This window comes from Vanessa cardui, chromosome 9 (genome assembly GCF_905220365.1).
Source record: "Vanessa cardui chromosome 9, ilVanCard2.1, whole genome shotgun sequence".
In the NCBI taxonomy this organism is placed as follows: domain Eukaryota; kingdom Metazoa; phylum Arthropoda; class Insecta; order Lepidoptera; family Nymphalidae; genus Vanessa; species Vanessa cardui.
The window spans coordinates 10,016,828-10,035,211 of record NC_061131.1 but is presented as its reverse complement, the minus strand read 5'-3'; the positions used below and the strand labels follow the sequence as shown (position 1 = coordinate 10,035,211).

General features: G+C 32.1%; 2 protein-coding genes across 3 annotated transcripts in view; one reads left to right on the top strand and one right to left on the bottom strand.

Moving 5' to 3' along the window:
- Window positions 1-15,002, top strand: part of LOC124532342 (acetylcholine receptor subunit alpha-like) — a 57,593-nt gene extending 42,591 nt beyond the window's left edge. For both annotated transcript variants that reach the window (XM_047107224.1, XM_047107223.1), the window contains exons 7-10: window positions 2,701-2,847; window positions 6,928-7,122; window positions 7,959-8,172; window positions 12,765-15,002. In XM_047107224.1, coding sequence (XP_046963180.1) covers window positions 2,701-2,847; window positions 6,928-7,122; window positions 7,959-8,172; window positions 12,765-12,959 — 751 coding nt within the window. In that variant the 3' untranslated portion in view covers window positions 12,960-15,002. The remainder of the gene's footprint in view (window positions 1-2,700; window positions 2,848-6,927; window positions 7,123-7,958; window positions 8,173-12,764) is intronic.
- Window positions 15,003-15,986: 984 nt separating this feature from the next.
- On the bottom strand, window positions 15,987-17,989 carry LOC124532362. Its single transcript, XM_047107252.1, has 2 exons — window positions 17,875-17,989; window positions 15,987-17,546 (listed from the first exon to the last, which is right to left on the bottom strand). Exons 1-2 carry the CDS (start codon window positions 17,914-17,916, stop codon window positions 16,434-16,436), a joined length of 1,155 nt encoding a protein of 384 aa, XP_046963208.1. The 5' UTR covers window positions 17,917-17,989; the 3' UTR covers window positions 15,987-16,433.
- Between the last annotated feature and the right edge of the window lie 395 nt (window positions 17,990-18,384).

Here is an 18,384-nt window from a genome sequence, read left to right as displayed (position 1 = left end):
TCATAGGAATTATTATTACGAGAATATTGAAGGGTTTGACAAGGTTTACAGATTTATCTAATCTAAAATCTACAACTGGGCATTCCACATCCATTTATATAATCCCTAAATCAAACAGAGAATCAAAAGAACCACAAACTTTGGGTTGAGCATTTTAAACTGCAGCTGCCGTTATCAATCGTTTTGCTCGCCCCGATTAAAGATTGTTGAAATCGTTCAGATGCAATGCACGATTAGTGCATTACATCAATTGCAAGGATCTAACCACCCAGCTCAGTTTGTTGTAGAATTTTACGTTAATCGTAGACGTGTAATGTACAGAACAGAATAGATGGTAATCTCTCTCAATTCGAATTGTTTTGTTTTCTCTGGGACCGTGCCAGACAAGTCAGCTCGACCATATTCGAGGGAATGGCATACATTTATTTGATATATTTAGTTTCAAGTGTATATACACACAATGCTATTTTAACTTTTTTTTAAGCCTAATCAACCAGTCAATGAGATTCCCGTTTAATATGAGGTAAGGTAGCTAACTGAAGGCTATTTTTACTATCTGTACATAAGAATTGGGAAAACAACGTTATTAAGGATTCATTATTTTAAGCAATTAATAAAACAAGGTGCGTTATATTCATCAAATAAGAGATTTTTTTTATTACTTATACAGTCAATCCCTATGAGTTTATAGAACTAAGCTAGCTTAGTTAGTTAGTCTTAGTTAACTAAGAAAGTTTAAACAGAAATCTGGGTCCAGGAAATAATTTAACATGTAATATGATAATGTAATTATATATTAGGAAAATACATCTCTTATTATGTATGTTTATAACATATAGGTAGTGTATTACCTCATTTCTATAATGTTAGGGGCCTCACTGATTGGCCTTAACAGAAATGTGTTTTTCATATTATTTTTTTTATTTAGAAAAAAACGAAGTCATTTCATTGTCTTGTGATCACCTCCGCTTTTAGACGTTCTCACGGCAAAAAAATATTAAGTACCTATTCCTTATACCGGTAATGGGAAACAAAATGCAATATACACATACCTTGAGCCTGCAATTCAAACTATTACTGTTAGGTGGTAAAAAAAGTAAAAGATACACATTAATACCTGTATATCTTTTAAATTTCATAATTATTATAATAGTCAATGACACAAATAACATTCTGATCAAATTTCTTGATCGCCTTCTGCGCTGAAATTAAAGCTTCTTTTCACATAGTTGTTCTAGAGCTTGTTTACAAATTATAATATCATTTAAACGAAGACGATTTTGATTCGATCACGTCTATACCCTTAGAAAACTTTGTTTTTATTAAATTAATTATATTATACAAGGAAATTGGGTCACTAAAATGTGGGCCTGCGTTTATTTACAATTTAGTATTTTGTGTTTGTCTAGAATCTTGGGTTGTTATTCTTGACCCGAGCTTGAAGTTGACTAGATGACATGATCTCGTAACGAAACTAAACTACAATAACTAGAATCTTACATTCAATTTTATTAATATTTGTATGGCATTATTGTATAAGTAAAATAAATTTCCTTCAAATGATAGAATAAAGCAATATACGGGAAACAGTAACTGATTAGAACAGTCGAAGGATGTTTATTAATTGATTGTAAAAACGTTCAATAATAAAAAATATAGATAAAGAACGAATTAATTATTCATCTCAAGTTAGTATTGCGTGAATTTAACGGAGTATTTTCGCAATAAAAGCCGAGTTTCATTTCCACCTGACAGTATCTGCGTGCCGGCAAAATACCGACGACAAACGTAACTCCCGCCGTGTTCGCACAAAACTTATTTAAATACCGATCGCTGAATTCGGAGCCTCAACAGGCCGCAGAATTTCCATATAAATTAGAATTCGACGTTTAAACCAGATATTTGATTGCATAACTTTGTACTCAAAGAAAATGATAATCGTTGAGCCCCTTTTCAACTTTCACTCTAGTTATCTTCTCAAAGAGATTTGGATATCGGTGATTGTGTTACAAAGGTAAACTTTGGATCAGACTTTATTTACAATTCCATACTTTATTTAATGTAATAAAATTGCATTGATATAGAAATGATTACTAGAATTCTTGATACGATCACGTTAAGTCGTAACAAGATATTGCGCGGATCACATACAAGGTTAATAAGTAAACTGCTTACTCAGCCATTCCGGCGGCCCGAACATAATTTTATCCTTACCGCTCGTAGGATTAGAACCATATATCTTGATTAACTGCCACCATTTAGATAGGCCCCTACGCTAAACTGCAGATAGAGATTGGTGGTGTGTTGGAATTGAAATCATTATTTGTAACACGAACATGTTTTTCGTCTAAGACATCATAAATATCATTTTCATGTATTTATTAACCATTTATTGCTTCCCCATAATTAAAGGAGTAAGTGATTGCCTAGCAGTAAGAATTTTATTTTATAAAATAAATTTTATTTTTTGATCTTAAGCTTATCAACATAAATATTTGGGTTTTTTGTAGATATTTTTTTTTTAAATCTGTAGGTAAAAAGTCGCTTTTATATCATACTATATATATATTTGTAATACAATGTTTAAGCTTTACAAAGAGGTATTTCAATTGACCCCCATAATCACATTATCATAAAGTGATAACACCAAACGTAAACAATAAGCAACCAACAAAAGCTAATCACATAATTTTGTTACAGCATATGCGTCACAGTTGTGGTGTTAAACGTCCATTTCCGATCGCCACAGACCCACAGAATGGCGCCGTGGGTGAAACGCGTTTTCATACACATCTTACCGCGGCTACTGTTTATGAAACGACCACAGTATAAGTTCGACACAACGAGGTAAGATAACCTTTCACTTTATGAACAGCAAAGTGCCCTCGGTCGATCCAATTCTTTTGTCCCGTTTGATCGAATCTATCGTTGAACAAAACGTCATTGTGCTTTCGAAACTGAGTGGACGATTTTTCAAAAGACGGTCGGGCAATAAAAATCGTAGGCTGTACAAAGTTCTACTTTCGATGTGTATAAGCAGCAGCAGATCAAAATAGGTTTTATATGATTTGAATTTGATAAACGAAACTACATATGTTGTTATTACTATGTTTCGATTTCCGTGTACAAAAGTGCTTCTGGAGATCTTAAAGAACTACAAAATATTTTTCCAGGTATTTTTCTTTTAAAGTTATCTGCAATTATCATATTTTTTGTAATAATTATTATGAAAGGTACCGTCTTAATTACATACATATTGAAATTTATATCACTGCCAAAGTCTTTAGGTTGTTTCGCCGTTTTCAATAGAAATGACTTCAGAAACGTTTAAATATGTTATCATTTATCTTTTCACCATTTTTTTACAGAAAATAATCATTCGCTAGTATCAATAGATAATATACAAGTTTAAGTTTCATTTCAGAGTCAATGAATTTCCATAAAACGTCACTTTCTCTTCGTCTAATTATATAAAATAATAACACAAAAATAAATTAAATCGATATATTGTAGAACCCTTAAGGATTTAGTAATTACTCGAGTACTTAGACACTCTTCGTCGTGTAGTATTATTACTCGACGTATTAATATTACTCTACGGGATAAAGCAATTATAATGTGATGCAATTAATTGCATGAAAGCATTTATTAGCAATTCGGTATTTAATGTTATAAACGTTGATACGTAACGTCAAAGATCATAGTTATCACAATAATTTGATACACTGGAGTTTTTTCTTAAATATTTTATTAGCTTTCTTAAAATATTAGTTATTTATGAAAGACATAAATGAATCAATATTTATTTTTATATAAAATAAAATCTTTAATATTGTTATTATACTATAGTACATGAGCTGAGATAGCCCAGTGGTTAGAACGCGTGCATCTTAATCGTTGATTTCGGGTTCAAACCCAGGCAAGCACCACTATATATACGAGGGGGCCTTAGTCCAGCAATGGGTAATTTACAGGCTGTTACTTTACTTTTTCTTTACTTACATTGTTCAAACACAAATAAGATACGAAATGCGTATATTATAGTATATAGTATTAAGTTATTTGTATCTAAATCTAATAACAAAATTAACAGCTACAAGTTAATTACAAGTTACTGGCGACTGAAGTACGGTGAACTTAAATATTTATCGCCGCACCGGGAAACTTCTACATCTTAACAGTAATAAGCTTAAGCCAGCTGGGTTAACACAATTTTCAGGTATGTGAATTAAATTCGGCTTGGAGCAGCTTTAACGTTTCGCCGGTCACAGTTCAAAGATACTTTTTTACTATATAAAACTATGATAAACCAACCTTAATGTTTCATAAAAATAATTCGATATTATTTCCTATTGTAACTCAAATCCGGGTAATAGTCGGTCGATCCTCAATAGTTATACGTAGTTATAGGGGGCTGTGTTCAGTAGAAGTGCATCGCACCGCACGTCCTATTTCGCCCATTACATTCGCAGTTCTTTCAATCTATTAACTCATCGAGTGCTGGCCTGAATACGTATTCCATTCTCATCATCAGTCTCTATCCGTGGATTAAAGTGAAGCACTTATATGAAATTGTTTGCTATCCTATCACGAATAAATAAGATATCTATTTTCGAAGGAGTACAAGTAACATGGAACTCGTATTAGGTAAAAAAGTCACACTCAAGTTGCTTTGAAGGCAAAATGAGTGACGTTGTATTTAGTTTAAGTTATAGTAAGTGCTCGACAACAATGGCGATCAGTAAAAAGCGAAGAATGGCAACACTAATGGTGAAAGCCTCAAAAGGACCGTTCCGGACGCTTTCTATATAATCGCTCTTTTTACATCTTATATACAATTTTTTTTTGTATCACAATCCGAAATCGTAACTCAGAACCCAGTGATTTACATGCATTAGAGATAAAGACATTCCTTCTTAATTGAAAATGTTTTTCGTGTTTCGGTAGTGATTCTCAATGATACGCGGCGACATCAAGTACTTATAAAAAAAAAATCAAGCCGTCATTTAGTGTCGCTAATTTATGACTTTTTATACCATGTCTGGCCCTCTGCCGTCTTGAGGGCCAGACAATTGCTCAGGTGATATTATAATGCCAATACATAGAAACACTCTATATTCCCGTACTCACCTAATGCCGTGAAATGACAATCCGACACGACCGGCTAAAGTTCAAGATTTACGAGGCTGTACGCTGTAAACTCCAAAACTCAAGGCTCTGACTGAAAACTTCTTGGCAGAAAAATCCCAATAACACTATATCGACTTGAATTTTTACGTACCACATATACTACATATTCAAAAAAGTAAAATAATAATATAAAAAACATGAAAATGAAGCCATGAAAACCGATTGTGAAAATCTAAAACCAAATCGCTATCTATTTTAGGCGACTAGTTGAAGTCATTCAAGAGGCTGTGTACAGATAGTCGGTAACTTTATAATTATGAAATTATAAAGCTTAATTTTGATAAAATTTAGTTTGAGTTGTTTGAGAAAGTTTGATAGGTATATCTGTCACTAGATTTCCTTGAGTTTATATTCCGTTAAAAAGTATTAAAAGAACCCAACGATGCATCATCTTTCCAAGCTATTGTCAACGTTTTTGTACCCTAAAAGTTTGGGCTTCAACATAACCTACATAGACATTCGCTTTTTAAAACCACTCCGCTTTGTCATGTTTTTTATAAAACAGGTTCTAAAATAAACAGAATATATTTATTTTAATTTAGCCACTAAATCTTAAATTGTATATATGTATATCATATACGTCACATATGTATTTGCCTCGTCGGTTTATGCTTATACGTTTCCAAATTCCGAACACTAGAAGTAGGGGCTCAAATGAAAATGACACCAATAAAAAGTAAATGATTTTATTGGTAAGAAATTATTAACATCAAATTCCGCAACCCAAATGTAGGCAGCAGGCATTGTTAGGCTCCCCAGTTACGAGTAATTGCCGTCTCATCGGATACAGATACAAAATCAGTAATTTTTATTGAAGTGATGTGAAAATAAAGCATACAAAATACAGGAGAAGGGTATATGAAGAAATATGCTTTGCATTGTAATAAATGGCGATTGTAATTCAATTTAGAATATGGTCTATTATTATGACGAGAGATACAATAGACGAGTCGGTTTCCACTGCGGCCACAGATCGTTACGTAAATGGCTTTCTGACGGAGCTTTGAATACGGTTTGGCCTCTTTAAACATTCAGCAGAAACCTTCACAAACATTTTATTATTGTAATGTATTTAGTATTTAAATGTCTTAAAACGCGCGTATGTAACCTAAAAGAGTCACATTACTGTTTTGTTAGTGGCTGAAAAAGAATTAATTTAAAATTTTAATTAAGAAATTATGTAAACAAAAATTATAGGTATAGATCACAAACATAATGTGTGTCGCATTTGATTAAATAATTAAAACTTTTTAACCAAACTGAACCGACTTCAATATCATGTAGATAACAATAAAATATAATTTATTGAAAAATTCCGCCTGACTCTGAAACTCTTGAAACCTTTTCCTGATAACTACATATATATGTTGGTATAAAACCCCAGCATACGTGAAATAATATCAACATAAGAAAATAGAAACCCCTCCTTTTCAAAGTCGGGTAAAAATAGTCGAATATAACTTTTCCTCTAGAGACCATGTAGTACAACAATAATCAAAAGTTTTCCCCCTATTAGACTCCATACGTATACTCGTAGTATATATTACTGAGATTGGTTTAGTTAAATTGATAGCTCTATATCTTTATTATTCTGTTGGAGTATAATAATTCTACAGTTCTCTATATTTATATATACTTATATTAGTTTCAAAAAATTTCGATAAGAAGATGGTCTCATCTTGAAAGTTATACTATAAGTCTGTGCTTACGGTATGTATTTACTATTTATTGGTACAGATCGCGCTTCACAACGTGTGGAGTGGTGGTACGCTGCGGCGGTGCAGCTCGGCCGCTGTATCCGTATCGGCTGGCGGCTGCAGATGACGACTGCTGCGCACCCGGTGCATGGCCGCCACCCGCCGCACCAACACGCCCCCTTACTCGCACGCCCAGTAAGGAGGACCTCACACACACGACTTATGTGCAATCAGGGTCAGTACAAACGTAAAAAATATTTTCAGTTATATTATATTAACATTCGATTCATCATTTTAGATGCCATTTATTATGTTAAAAGGAAATAGTAAGCCCTTCCCTAACATCGAATGTTATGAGAAAAGTTAATGGGAGAAAAATCAAAACAAAAGCTCACGCGTACAATATAAACCAATGAGAAATTGTCCTTCGGGGAATGGCTGACCGAGTTGATTAATTGCTTTATCGGAAAAAGTACATAATAGCGTTACTCTATTATTATACTCTTAAACTAGAAAAAGAAAAGATGAGATAATGAACGGCAGGAAAATATCAGGTTTTCGATAAAATGGACGATGATTATCTTTTGCTTTATCCGTTTTTTCTCTTTCGCCGAGCGAGCCGCTCCAGTCTTCTGTCGTCTATTTTAATAAACGCTAATGAATCTTTAGCCCTCTTAATATTCTGAAAAGTTTTAGCCTGTCACTTTTTAAGCGAACGTCACTCCCTCTATTTAATACTTATAATCGCCTTCAGGCTTTAAGCGGCACTTTGTTAATCCCAATTTTCAGACAGAAAAACATCTATACTAATGTAGCCTTCATATTACCATTACATATAAATTAACATATAATTGTATGCCTATTGTATGTTTATTTTTATAATCATAATTTTATATCTATGATTTTTTAGATGTTATTTCTAGTACATATTACTTCTTTTTTTCTATGCTATGATTTACGCTGTTTAGACGATAAGACATATTTTTCACATAATATGTGGTAGAATATAAGATTTGTATATTGTACAATGTCCATTCATCACACATTTAATAACTGAAAGATATATTGCAGATTGGGTGAGAGCAATCGTTTCGGGGGCAGTTGCGTGGTGCATGGGTCCAGCGAGGGCGGTGCGCTGGCCGCCCCCGAAGAAGAGGCGCTGAGCCCCGTGCCCGAGCCGCCGCCCGGCTTCAGTCACTCAGCCTGCCCGCCAGAGGTGCATCGAACATGCTTTTGCGTTCGCTTCATCGCTGAGCACACGAGGATGCTTGAAGACTCGACTAAGGTACGAATGCTCTTGTTGACATTATTATATTAAACATAGATAAATGCCTTTTTTCACTTGTATAAACTTTTCTTACGTCAGCATATTGACTATGTGTAAGCACATTTATAATAGCTGTTTAAAAGGTTCAAAAATAGAAGACAAGTCTTGTATCGCTTGAATAAAAAAAACAATAATATTTAAATTTAAAATGTGTCTACAAATTTTATTACAAGAATGCAACTCGCAAATTAGCCATCCGATAATATTACGTGGCTTAATAATGATTTACTGCACCGTCAATTCGCCACCAGGCTAAGCAGTTGTTTTATCTCGTTTATTGTAATATATAATAATAATAATCCCTTGTCACCGTTCAACCCTAAATAATAATAAAAAAGTATTCAGGGGAAGAATAAATAATAAGTGATACCTACTTAGATAGATTCGTAAGACTCGCAAGACCAGTGAAAGAAGAAGTACGGAGCACCTATTTTAAAAGTATTTTGTTAATGGTCGAATATATCCAATGTGAATTGTATTGTTACATAATACATGAAATTGGAACGCTGCCAGTTTCCAATAAAAAGTTATCACGTAGATTCTTAACTGCTTGAGCCAAATTGCATCAAGATTTGCTATAGCCCAAATCAAATCGAATATACATTAACAAAGGCCAGTAAGATACGTCGTGGCCATCAAAGAAAGTGTAAATGGATAACGTATTTTTTTCTTTAGCATTAGGAGTTTTTGTTCTAATCAAAAAAGCCAGTAACAGCTATTTGGAGTGACTATAATTGTGTTATAGATTTTTCGTAGCGGAGAGAAAATGACGATCCTATCTTGTTTATGAATGTATGTATGACTCGTCAAATTTATATTATTTAGAAGTCAGCAGTAGTGTTCTATGTAATAATTTTAATGAGAATAAATAAAAATATAATAGATATTTCTTAACTCACGGCAATTTCTAATTTAAGGCATTTTCTATACATAAAAATTGACGGTTATACTTTGTATTTTAAACCGTAGCGGGAGTATTTTCAAATTTATAATATACTAGCTGACCCGGCAAACTTCGTACTGCCATAATCAAAATGCTTAACCTAGTCCAAATGTGATGTGCATAGAAACCATCGCACATAGCGAATATATAATTATTTTTTTTAAAGATTTGTTAAATAAATATTTCTGATACATATTCCATTACAAACTTTAATATAATAAAAAAAGTATTGCGTTATAATACCTTGAAAGTGGGCATAAAATTGTCCTGAACCATATGTGTTGCGCTAAATGATGTCATGTGGAAATAACTGTTATATTTTTGAATGTTGGCTAAGAAATGCTTAGAATCATTTCTTGTCCCAGAAAGTAAAGAGCGTAAGGGATCTGGTGGTGGGACACACACACACACACTACAACTAAAGTTTAAAAAAAATAGAGCAAGTAACTTGAAATATCACTGTTACGTAGCGGTAACCGTCAACTCACAAAGATAGAAGCAAAGAATATAATAATATGTAGGGGGATAATAGGATGCACTCTTTGTCATAAGACGAATCGATAGACGATAAAGGATCGATCTGTTTATTGGTTGTCAAATGTCAAATATTATGGTTACGTTCATAAATGTAATATGTGACAAAACTTCAATCAATCAATCAGCCCATTTTCGACATAGGCTTTTCCATTGCACGCCACTGTGATCGTTCTTAGGCTACTCGCATCCAGCTCCTGCCAGCCGTCTTGCGTAAGTCGTCGCTCCACCGTGCCCGAGGATGTCCTACACTACGTTTGTCCAGACGCGGTCTCCACTCTAGAACACTTTTTCCCCAACGGTTATCGGTTTTGCGACAAATATGGCCAGCGCACTGCCATTTAGCTTACTAATCTGGTGAGCTATGTCGATGACTTTGATTTTCTGACAAAATTTAAGATTTATCAAACTATCTATGTACATAAAAATGATCTGATAGACAGTAAACAACTGAAGTTAGTTAAAATTAAGGTTCTTTTGGTACCTCCTGTGAATTAATATGAAATTATAAAGATATGACTGTTCTTTCAATTTGATTTCTGAATAACGGGGGCAACATCAAATGTTTGACAATGTAAGGATTACCCATGTTACAAAAATATGATTATGGAGCTGATAATGACATCAATATCTAACATGTTTAAGAAGCTCTAAACATCGATGATAATTGATAACATCGGCGTTTTTTTTCAACTAAAATAAATTTGAGAAATAGATGTAACGAACTCATACGTAGCTCACCGCATGGACCATGTATTATATTTTTAATGACAACGTGAAATACCTCTGGATCAAGAGTTTGATCGGGAATTTCAGCTATGATAACATTATAGATTTGACCCGGAGTTATTTTATCAGCCAAATTAATACATATGCAATGTGCATGTGGAAATCTCCTTTTTTGCCATTCAATGGAGTACATATTGCAACGCACCTCTCCAAATATACATAATTCTACAATTAAATCCATAAGTGCTTTCAATTTTTGCCGAAAAACACGTGCTCTTATGTCATGTCGACTGTTCTTCAAATAAATTGTTTTTAATATCATCTTACTAAGGATTACATGTAACAGATCCGGTCGACCAATTTTCGTACATAAGAAATTGCGTCTTGTGCATATTCGTTCATATGCCATGGGCAACCAATAAACGAAGATGGCAATAAAGTCAATCGCCCGATATCATTTACATTAGCAACATTCGCTATCGCATCTTGCAAATAAATAAATTCTTCGGATCGTAATTTTGCTTGGTTGAAACGATTAAAATTAAGACATTCAGTTTCTATTTTGGCATACATACCAACGATGTACTGATGATATAGTTTACCACATCTCGAGATATAATTTTGTGCTTGTGGACGAACCATCAGTCGATATGAATAAAAATTAATGGCAAAATCCTTTTTTTTGTATATTTAAACATGAAAATAAACGATGTACTTTTAAATGTTTTTTTGGAATTAGTAAATTAGAATAAGACGTTTTATCAATTGAAACTGGTGGATGAGTGTACTCATTTTCAATTAATACTTACTTTTAATTTGACAGTACAATTTTCGCCATTTATTGAATTCATTTGTTACAAAAAATGTAATAAATGAAGAACCACTCGACCGATTTTGTGCAAACTTCACATAAACCATCTACTAAATAGTCCGAATAAACCCTGAAAATTTAGTTTGGATAGGTGAACCCGTTCTTGAGTTATAAAGTGACATAGAAAAATGCCACTTATTTTTATATATATAGATTCGAAAAAAAGATGTAATGATGTTTTAAATAATGCAAAATCAATTTTAAAACATCAATGTTTTATTGTCTAACATCGATAATCATAGAAAATCAATGATAATTCTCTATTAAATCTATTTCTAAGGAAAAACAAAATCGTTGTTTTTATTATATTGCTAGCATTTTTATCATACTTACTCACCTTCTAAACCTTCCCTGGACTTCCACAAATAATTCAAGACCAAAATTAGCCAAATTGGTCCAGCCGTTCTGGAGTTTTAGCGTGACTAACGAACAGCAATTCATTTTTATATATATAGATTTGAATAAAACTTTGAGGCAAAGATGTTATAAGACGCAGAGTAATGATGTATTTATATATTATAAGTGGAATCTCGTGACCCCAAGGCATCATTTTAAAATAATATCGTTATCGACAGATAGATAAATAAATAAATAAATATACGGTTAGGCTTTATCTATAGTGTAATAAATGCGAAAATCTATCTATCCATCCATTGCCCTTTCAGGCCAAACCACTAAACCGTATTTGATGAAATTTGGTATCAAGAGCGCTTCAACTACAAAAAAGGAGAATTTTTTTTCTAGTCTGGTCTAATACCAATTACTAAAACTTGAGCGAACCCACGAATGAAAACTAGTTTAAATAAATAAAAACTAGATTATAAATAAAACTCTACTTAAATTTTGATTTGACTTTGAAGAAATTATTATATCCCCGATCTCCAATATAGGAGCCAGCTCAATATAGCTGAGACGAAAAATCAATCCTGCGATAAATTCTGAAACCATGTACAAATTGGCGAATAGCCATAACAAATATTTTCATTACAAATTATTAAAACTTTATTTTACAATCAAATTAATAATACATTTATAACTGTACGTTTGTATCGGATAAGAAATATAATATAGATTACTTACCTATCTATGTATATAGGCATTTTACAAATTACAAGTTATCGCATTTATACAAAAAAGGTATAAAATTACGTGCATATGTGAGCTTGTATGTATATATGATGGCCTGAAATAAAATGGAAAATAAGTTTCTTAACCTCTAAGGTCTATTTTTTAATTCATTAATTTTGAACATCCGGGCTCACAGTTGCCATATCTTTTTTAGATTCTACTTTGAAACATATTGGTGTTTTATATTTTATATTTTTGCTGAACATCAGCAGATCCTCGCTAGACTTCAAGCTTGTTTTCTTCTTGGAAGACATGGCCCACACTGACTTTTTTTTATTTTTATTTTAAAGTAATATTTACCTTATCCATAATAAATAAAATATGTATATAAGTAATTCATTTCAGGTTAAAGAAGATTGGAAATACGTGGCTATGGTGCTTGATCGTTTATTCCTGTGGATATTCACGCTGGCCGTCCTAGTCGGGACGGCTGGCATCATCCTGCAGGCGCCGACGCTCTACGATGACCGGGTACCAATAGACAAGCACTTCAATCAAATCGCCACATCGTCCTTAGTCCGGTGTCCGCCGCCTTCGTAATGGAATCCAGTCGCTACAACTGATCTTATACTGTAATTTGTTTGTAATTAGATTGAATAATACTTGATGGTATAAAGTGTACCTACGTGCCTATTGTTGATAGACATCAGCGTATCGTGCTCAATGACATTGAGTAAGTTATTTATTTTTCCTTTTATTATGTATTTCGTAAAGTTGTACGTGTTTAGGTTAAACGTAAAAGTATAATACACAAGCGATTTGCTTGGACAGCAAACAAATTACAGTCATAAATGTTGACGGTCACTGCAGTAACGGACCTTAACGCACACCCGTCCTGCCCGGCACTTGTTCTATTCCACGACACGTATTTTACTCTAGGATATGTGTAGTAGTTCTCTTCTATCTTCTATCTTACTTCCGTAGTACCATAATGTCATATTTAATAGTCGAGTAGTATTATATAAATTAACTTACGCCCTTGCATCAAACAATGAGTTATTTAATTCGTTCACAATCTATCCGATCATATCGTAGCAGGCTTTACAGTGACTATTTGATTTTATAAAAAATAATAAAGTAAAATTTCAAACGAAAATATTCATATTTTATTTTTAGACATTTGAATTTTAATGTAATAACGAAAGAGTAATGTTTTAAAGACGCTCGTTTAAGTAAATAGCTTGTAGAAATCGAATTCAATGTGCTTATAATAGCGTATTATTAGAATATATTATATGTCCTTTAAATACTTGTTTGCTAAAATAGTTCTCGTAAAATAAAGCTACGTCATTGTTATACTTAAGGAAAAAGCGAAAACCACCAAATGGATATTGTCTGTGTTCAAAAACATATAAATAGGTCATATCATAGCAGTAGTCGTCATAACACTTTCGACATTTAGGATCTTTAAACATCACCTGAAATGTCAAATCACTCACAATATATTTATTATTTTGCATTTACTTCTTAATGCTTATTGTCTAGATTAAGAAAATACGTGTTATACCTTAACTGTTATATAATATTGTATTGAGTACGTAATGTTTTCAACTCTTCTGCGGTATCAACTTACTATCTTTGTCGTAGAATAGAACATGTACATTGAAAACTTAAATATATCGATTTTATTACTTATAAGAGAAATATGAAGTCAAAAAGTCACACTAATAAAACAGGAATATTAATTAGCTTTTATTTTATCATATGATCAATTATCATAATAGTATATTCGAATTCAATTATGAATATTTGTACCAGTAATTTATATGACATTAGATTTTTACTTTTTTTTCACTTTAATTAAGAAATATCCTTATGATAATAAGTACAATATAAAGATTTTATTTAGGTGATAATTGCTCAATTTTGTCAACGAGTGTTTAGATAACAATTAAAATGTTGCACTGTTGTGAGTCCTCACTAGCAAGGAACAAGTCATAAGACAATTCAAAGTTACCTTTTTTATGTTTAGTAAATACATATGTAATTATATTAATATTTAGTGTAATTAATTTTAATATTATTTTGGCATTGAAAAGCCATATTTAAAAAAGGAATTGAAAAATAAAAAGATGCATAACTAAAAATGATCAATAAATTTAAAATTATGTACAAAAAATAAAATCGAATAAAGCGCGATGTTTAAATACTTTTTGTGTTTTATGTAAGTCGTTTCATGACGACAATGATGTACACATTATGTAAGTGTATATTTATTAAGTGAATATACAGTGCGTATGGAAAATAATACAAAATTGTATCCAAAATATTGTTTTAAAATTTGAAAGTCGATCATTAATTTTATCGACTCGATAACGTTTGCAATCTCGAATAAAAAATGAAAACGTGTATTAATATTATATTTAAGCATCCAAGAGTCGAGTCCTATGTATGTACATATATGTATGTGGGTGTATAGTATACCTACATATAGACCCACATTGGAAAAAAATGACATCGTATATCTAGAGTAAATTATAATAAGCACATTGGACTGCTCGCAGTAGAGTAGCGCAGCTCAATTGTAGGAAAGTAAATTTGTAATTTATCTATTTATATTGTTAATAAAACCGTTATAAGATATGTGGTTGTATTTATTTCATGCCTGACAAAAACTTCGTGACGCTGAGAGCTTTTTCTCGACATAAGGTAAAAAGTCTGCTATTTATACTTTTGTACCGATGTCAATTGGTAGTGATGGGTAAAGATGCCTACAAGACTGTATATCCCGAAGTTTAAGTTAAGGTTCCCAAATAATAAATACCCCAATCCGGTCGATAAGAGTTCAAAAGAATTTCGTCCACGGTGATAAACTCTCTTGCCTTAGAAAGTTAGTTGTCTAGTTAGTTGTCTAGTAACTTGTAGTTCTTCGTGGTAATAAAACACTTGCTTACTTGTCTGATCGAAATTAATTTATTTAAAAATATGTGAGTATATATACAAAACCTTAATATAGAATTAACCAATAACACAATTAAACTATATATTTACAATATTTTTGTCTAAATAAACGCTTACATTTCAACAAAAAAAAATGAATATGATAAAAATCGTCATTCTCGTCGTACAAAGTTGTACATTAAAATTGTAAATATTTTAAACATTGAATTATTATCATTTGATTTTGTAAGATTGCGATGGGTGATCGCCATATACGCTTACTCGTTTTTCACTATATACGAGTATTAAAGCTGTATTATATTTGACTTATTTGGAGAGCTTTGAAAATCGACGGTCACGTGTAATTATTATGTGAGTCCTACAAAGTAAAACCAAGGGTCCTGATTCTAACCTCACTCTGTCAGATTATTTCAACTTCTGTATGGTTGGCTATGTCTTTGAATTGGGCCATTGTAGAGTTCAGTCAGAGTAGCTATAGCAATTGAAATAAAAAAGAGATGTGTCACGTGACACCCGGTTGGAACTAAGTTGCTGTCACTATATCCTGTCCTACTAATGTTATAAGTGCGAAAGTTTGTGAGGATGGATGTATAATAGTATAATGTATAATAACAGATACAAAAAAAACAGAACAAAGTCGCCTGGGCATAACGCTTTTCCCTTAACTGACGAGTCAGTTCACTCTACTGTAAGCCGCGTAAACAAACTTCGTTCCGACAACATTCAAAGCTACTTCATTTAAGGCACGCACGAGATTGCATGCACTTTTAAATCGTCATTTGAACTGTTAACATTTAATTTACTAAAGTGTGTGACCCGGTTTAATCTTTATTCTATTTATATTACGTTGGATGGAAATAGTTTAACAATTTAGACTTAAATTTATGGATTTGCTAGTACTTGTTCCATGTTTAAATAAATTAGATTCTTAAATGAAACCCGCAAGAAAATGTAATTCTCTTGCAAAACTAATACCATACACTATCTTATGTATTAGCTGCTAATTATTATGAATCATATTTAGCATTACTCATTAATAATAAATATCACTTTTGTCAAATATATTCTTCAAAAATCGTGTAAAACTGAAATACATTTCCAGGCCTTTTGAATTCAACTAAAATCGAATAGTTCAGGACTGCTAAAGACACTAGAGGCTGCTCGCTTTTCGTTGAAAATATTATCTAATATTTTATCAGTACGTTGACTGTCTTCTATAATTTTCTTAGCATCATCTATTGTTTTCTTACTAATATTATCCGTTGTCGAAAACGGTGTAAAATGTTCGAATGAATTCACATTAAAATTAAATATAGATTCCTCTGAATGTGATGGACTACTTTTAATGTTTTTCTCTTGATTAAAGATTTTTTTGGCGACATCTTTAAAGGATTTTAGCGGTATTTTTGTACTAGGTGTTTCAAATGATAGATCTTGTAGTATCGAATGATCGACATCATATTTTTGGATTTTTTGATCCTGACCATCAGAATATATTTCCAGTGATTTTCTTATTTCTTTTAAATTGTAGCTGCCGAGTTGTCTTTGATTTTCAGATTTTAAATGCAGTTTATTAACCACCTTATCTAATATATCACGTATCTCACCAATCTCTGTGTCATTTATGCTTCTCTGTTGAATGTCGTGTAATGTTTTGATTTCGTCAAAAACCGATTCAAAATTAGATTCCTGTCGATCATAAAGTAATTTTCGTATCTCATTTTTGATGTTACTTGATATGTTATCCAATTCTCGCTTAAGTATTTTACTTATTTCAGTTAGACGGTTAGTTTCTTCTTTCATCGTTTTAGATACAATGTGTAAATTGCTATTGGTTTTGTGGTGACCGAGTATATCGTTTATTGTTTTATTAACGTTGGCGATAGACTTTCCTAATTCCATAGAAATATGCCTTGGCGAGTTACGATAGTCCAAGCCAAGATTGGAATGTTTCAACCGTTGAAAATCATCAAGCAAGCTTCTTTGATCCCGAATTTTAGGCGGTGAGGGTGTTGTTTCAATTGGTTTACTCACACCTCTACAGCTGTAACTATAACTAGAAGTTTTGTCCAGAAGTCCGTTTAACACCAAAACTTGTTCGACTGCTGATATGGTGCAATGAATCGTGTCCTTTACGTCGGTCACGACATCCGTTAATAATTTACCAAAACCGCGTTCAACGTTAAACATCGCGTTACGAAAATCACCAAGGAGAGATGAAGAAACCTGAAAGAATTTTATATTTTAAAACTAGCGACCCGCCCCGGTTTCGCACGGTTGCAATACCGATGCTAAATATACTATAGAATAAAGAATTAGCTTTTCTACGACAACACATTAAAATCTTATAAAATTATCAGAGTTTTTTTACTATATTATCCATTTATTATACAAAAATCCTCTATCTATTAAAAAAACCGCATCAAAATCCGTTGCGCAATTTTAAAGATCTAAGCATGCACAGACAGACAGCGGTAAGCGACTTTGTTTTATACTATGTAATGATGTGGTAACCCTAAAATTATAAATCATATTAAAGGTAAAAATAACTTACTTGTATGTACAGAAAAGTGAAAATAATTCCAGATAACTTCATAGTTAATTTAAGTTAATAGACACAACTGTTACTCTTGAATTATTGCAATAAATTAGTCTTATACGCACCAGTTACTACAAAGAAAATAAATGACGACAATTTACACAAAGAATCCACGGGCGGTGATCGAGGGGACACTTGTGTACATATTTGTTAAATATTACTACGTTAGTTTGTCAAAATAGGCTTCGTTAATTAATTCTAGAATTTTAAAATAAATAAAAGTCTTTATAATTAGAAGTAAAGATTATTTATTTAAATATATCTACCCTATACTCTCTTTCTATGATATCACATATGTTAAACTGTTAAAAATTATTATATAATATTAATTTAAGTGTTTATAAAATACTACTAAATTATATTCATTAAAAATTAAAAAAAAAAAGATTTTTATTTTTAATTTATACTATAATTACGTAGTATATTATAAACTTAAAATCAATTTACAATGTATAAATTAACTAG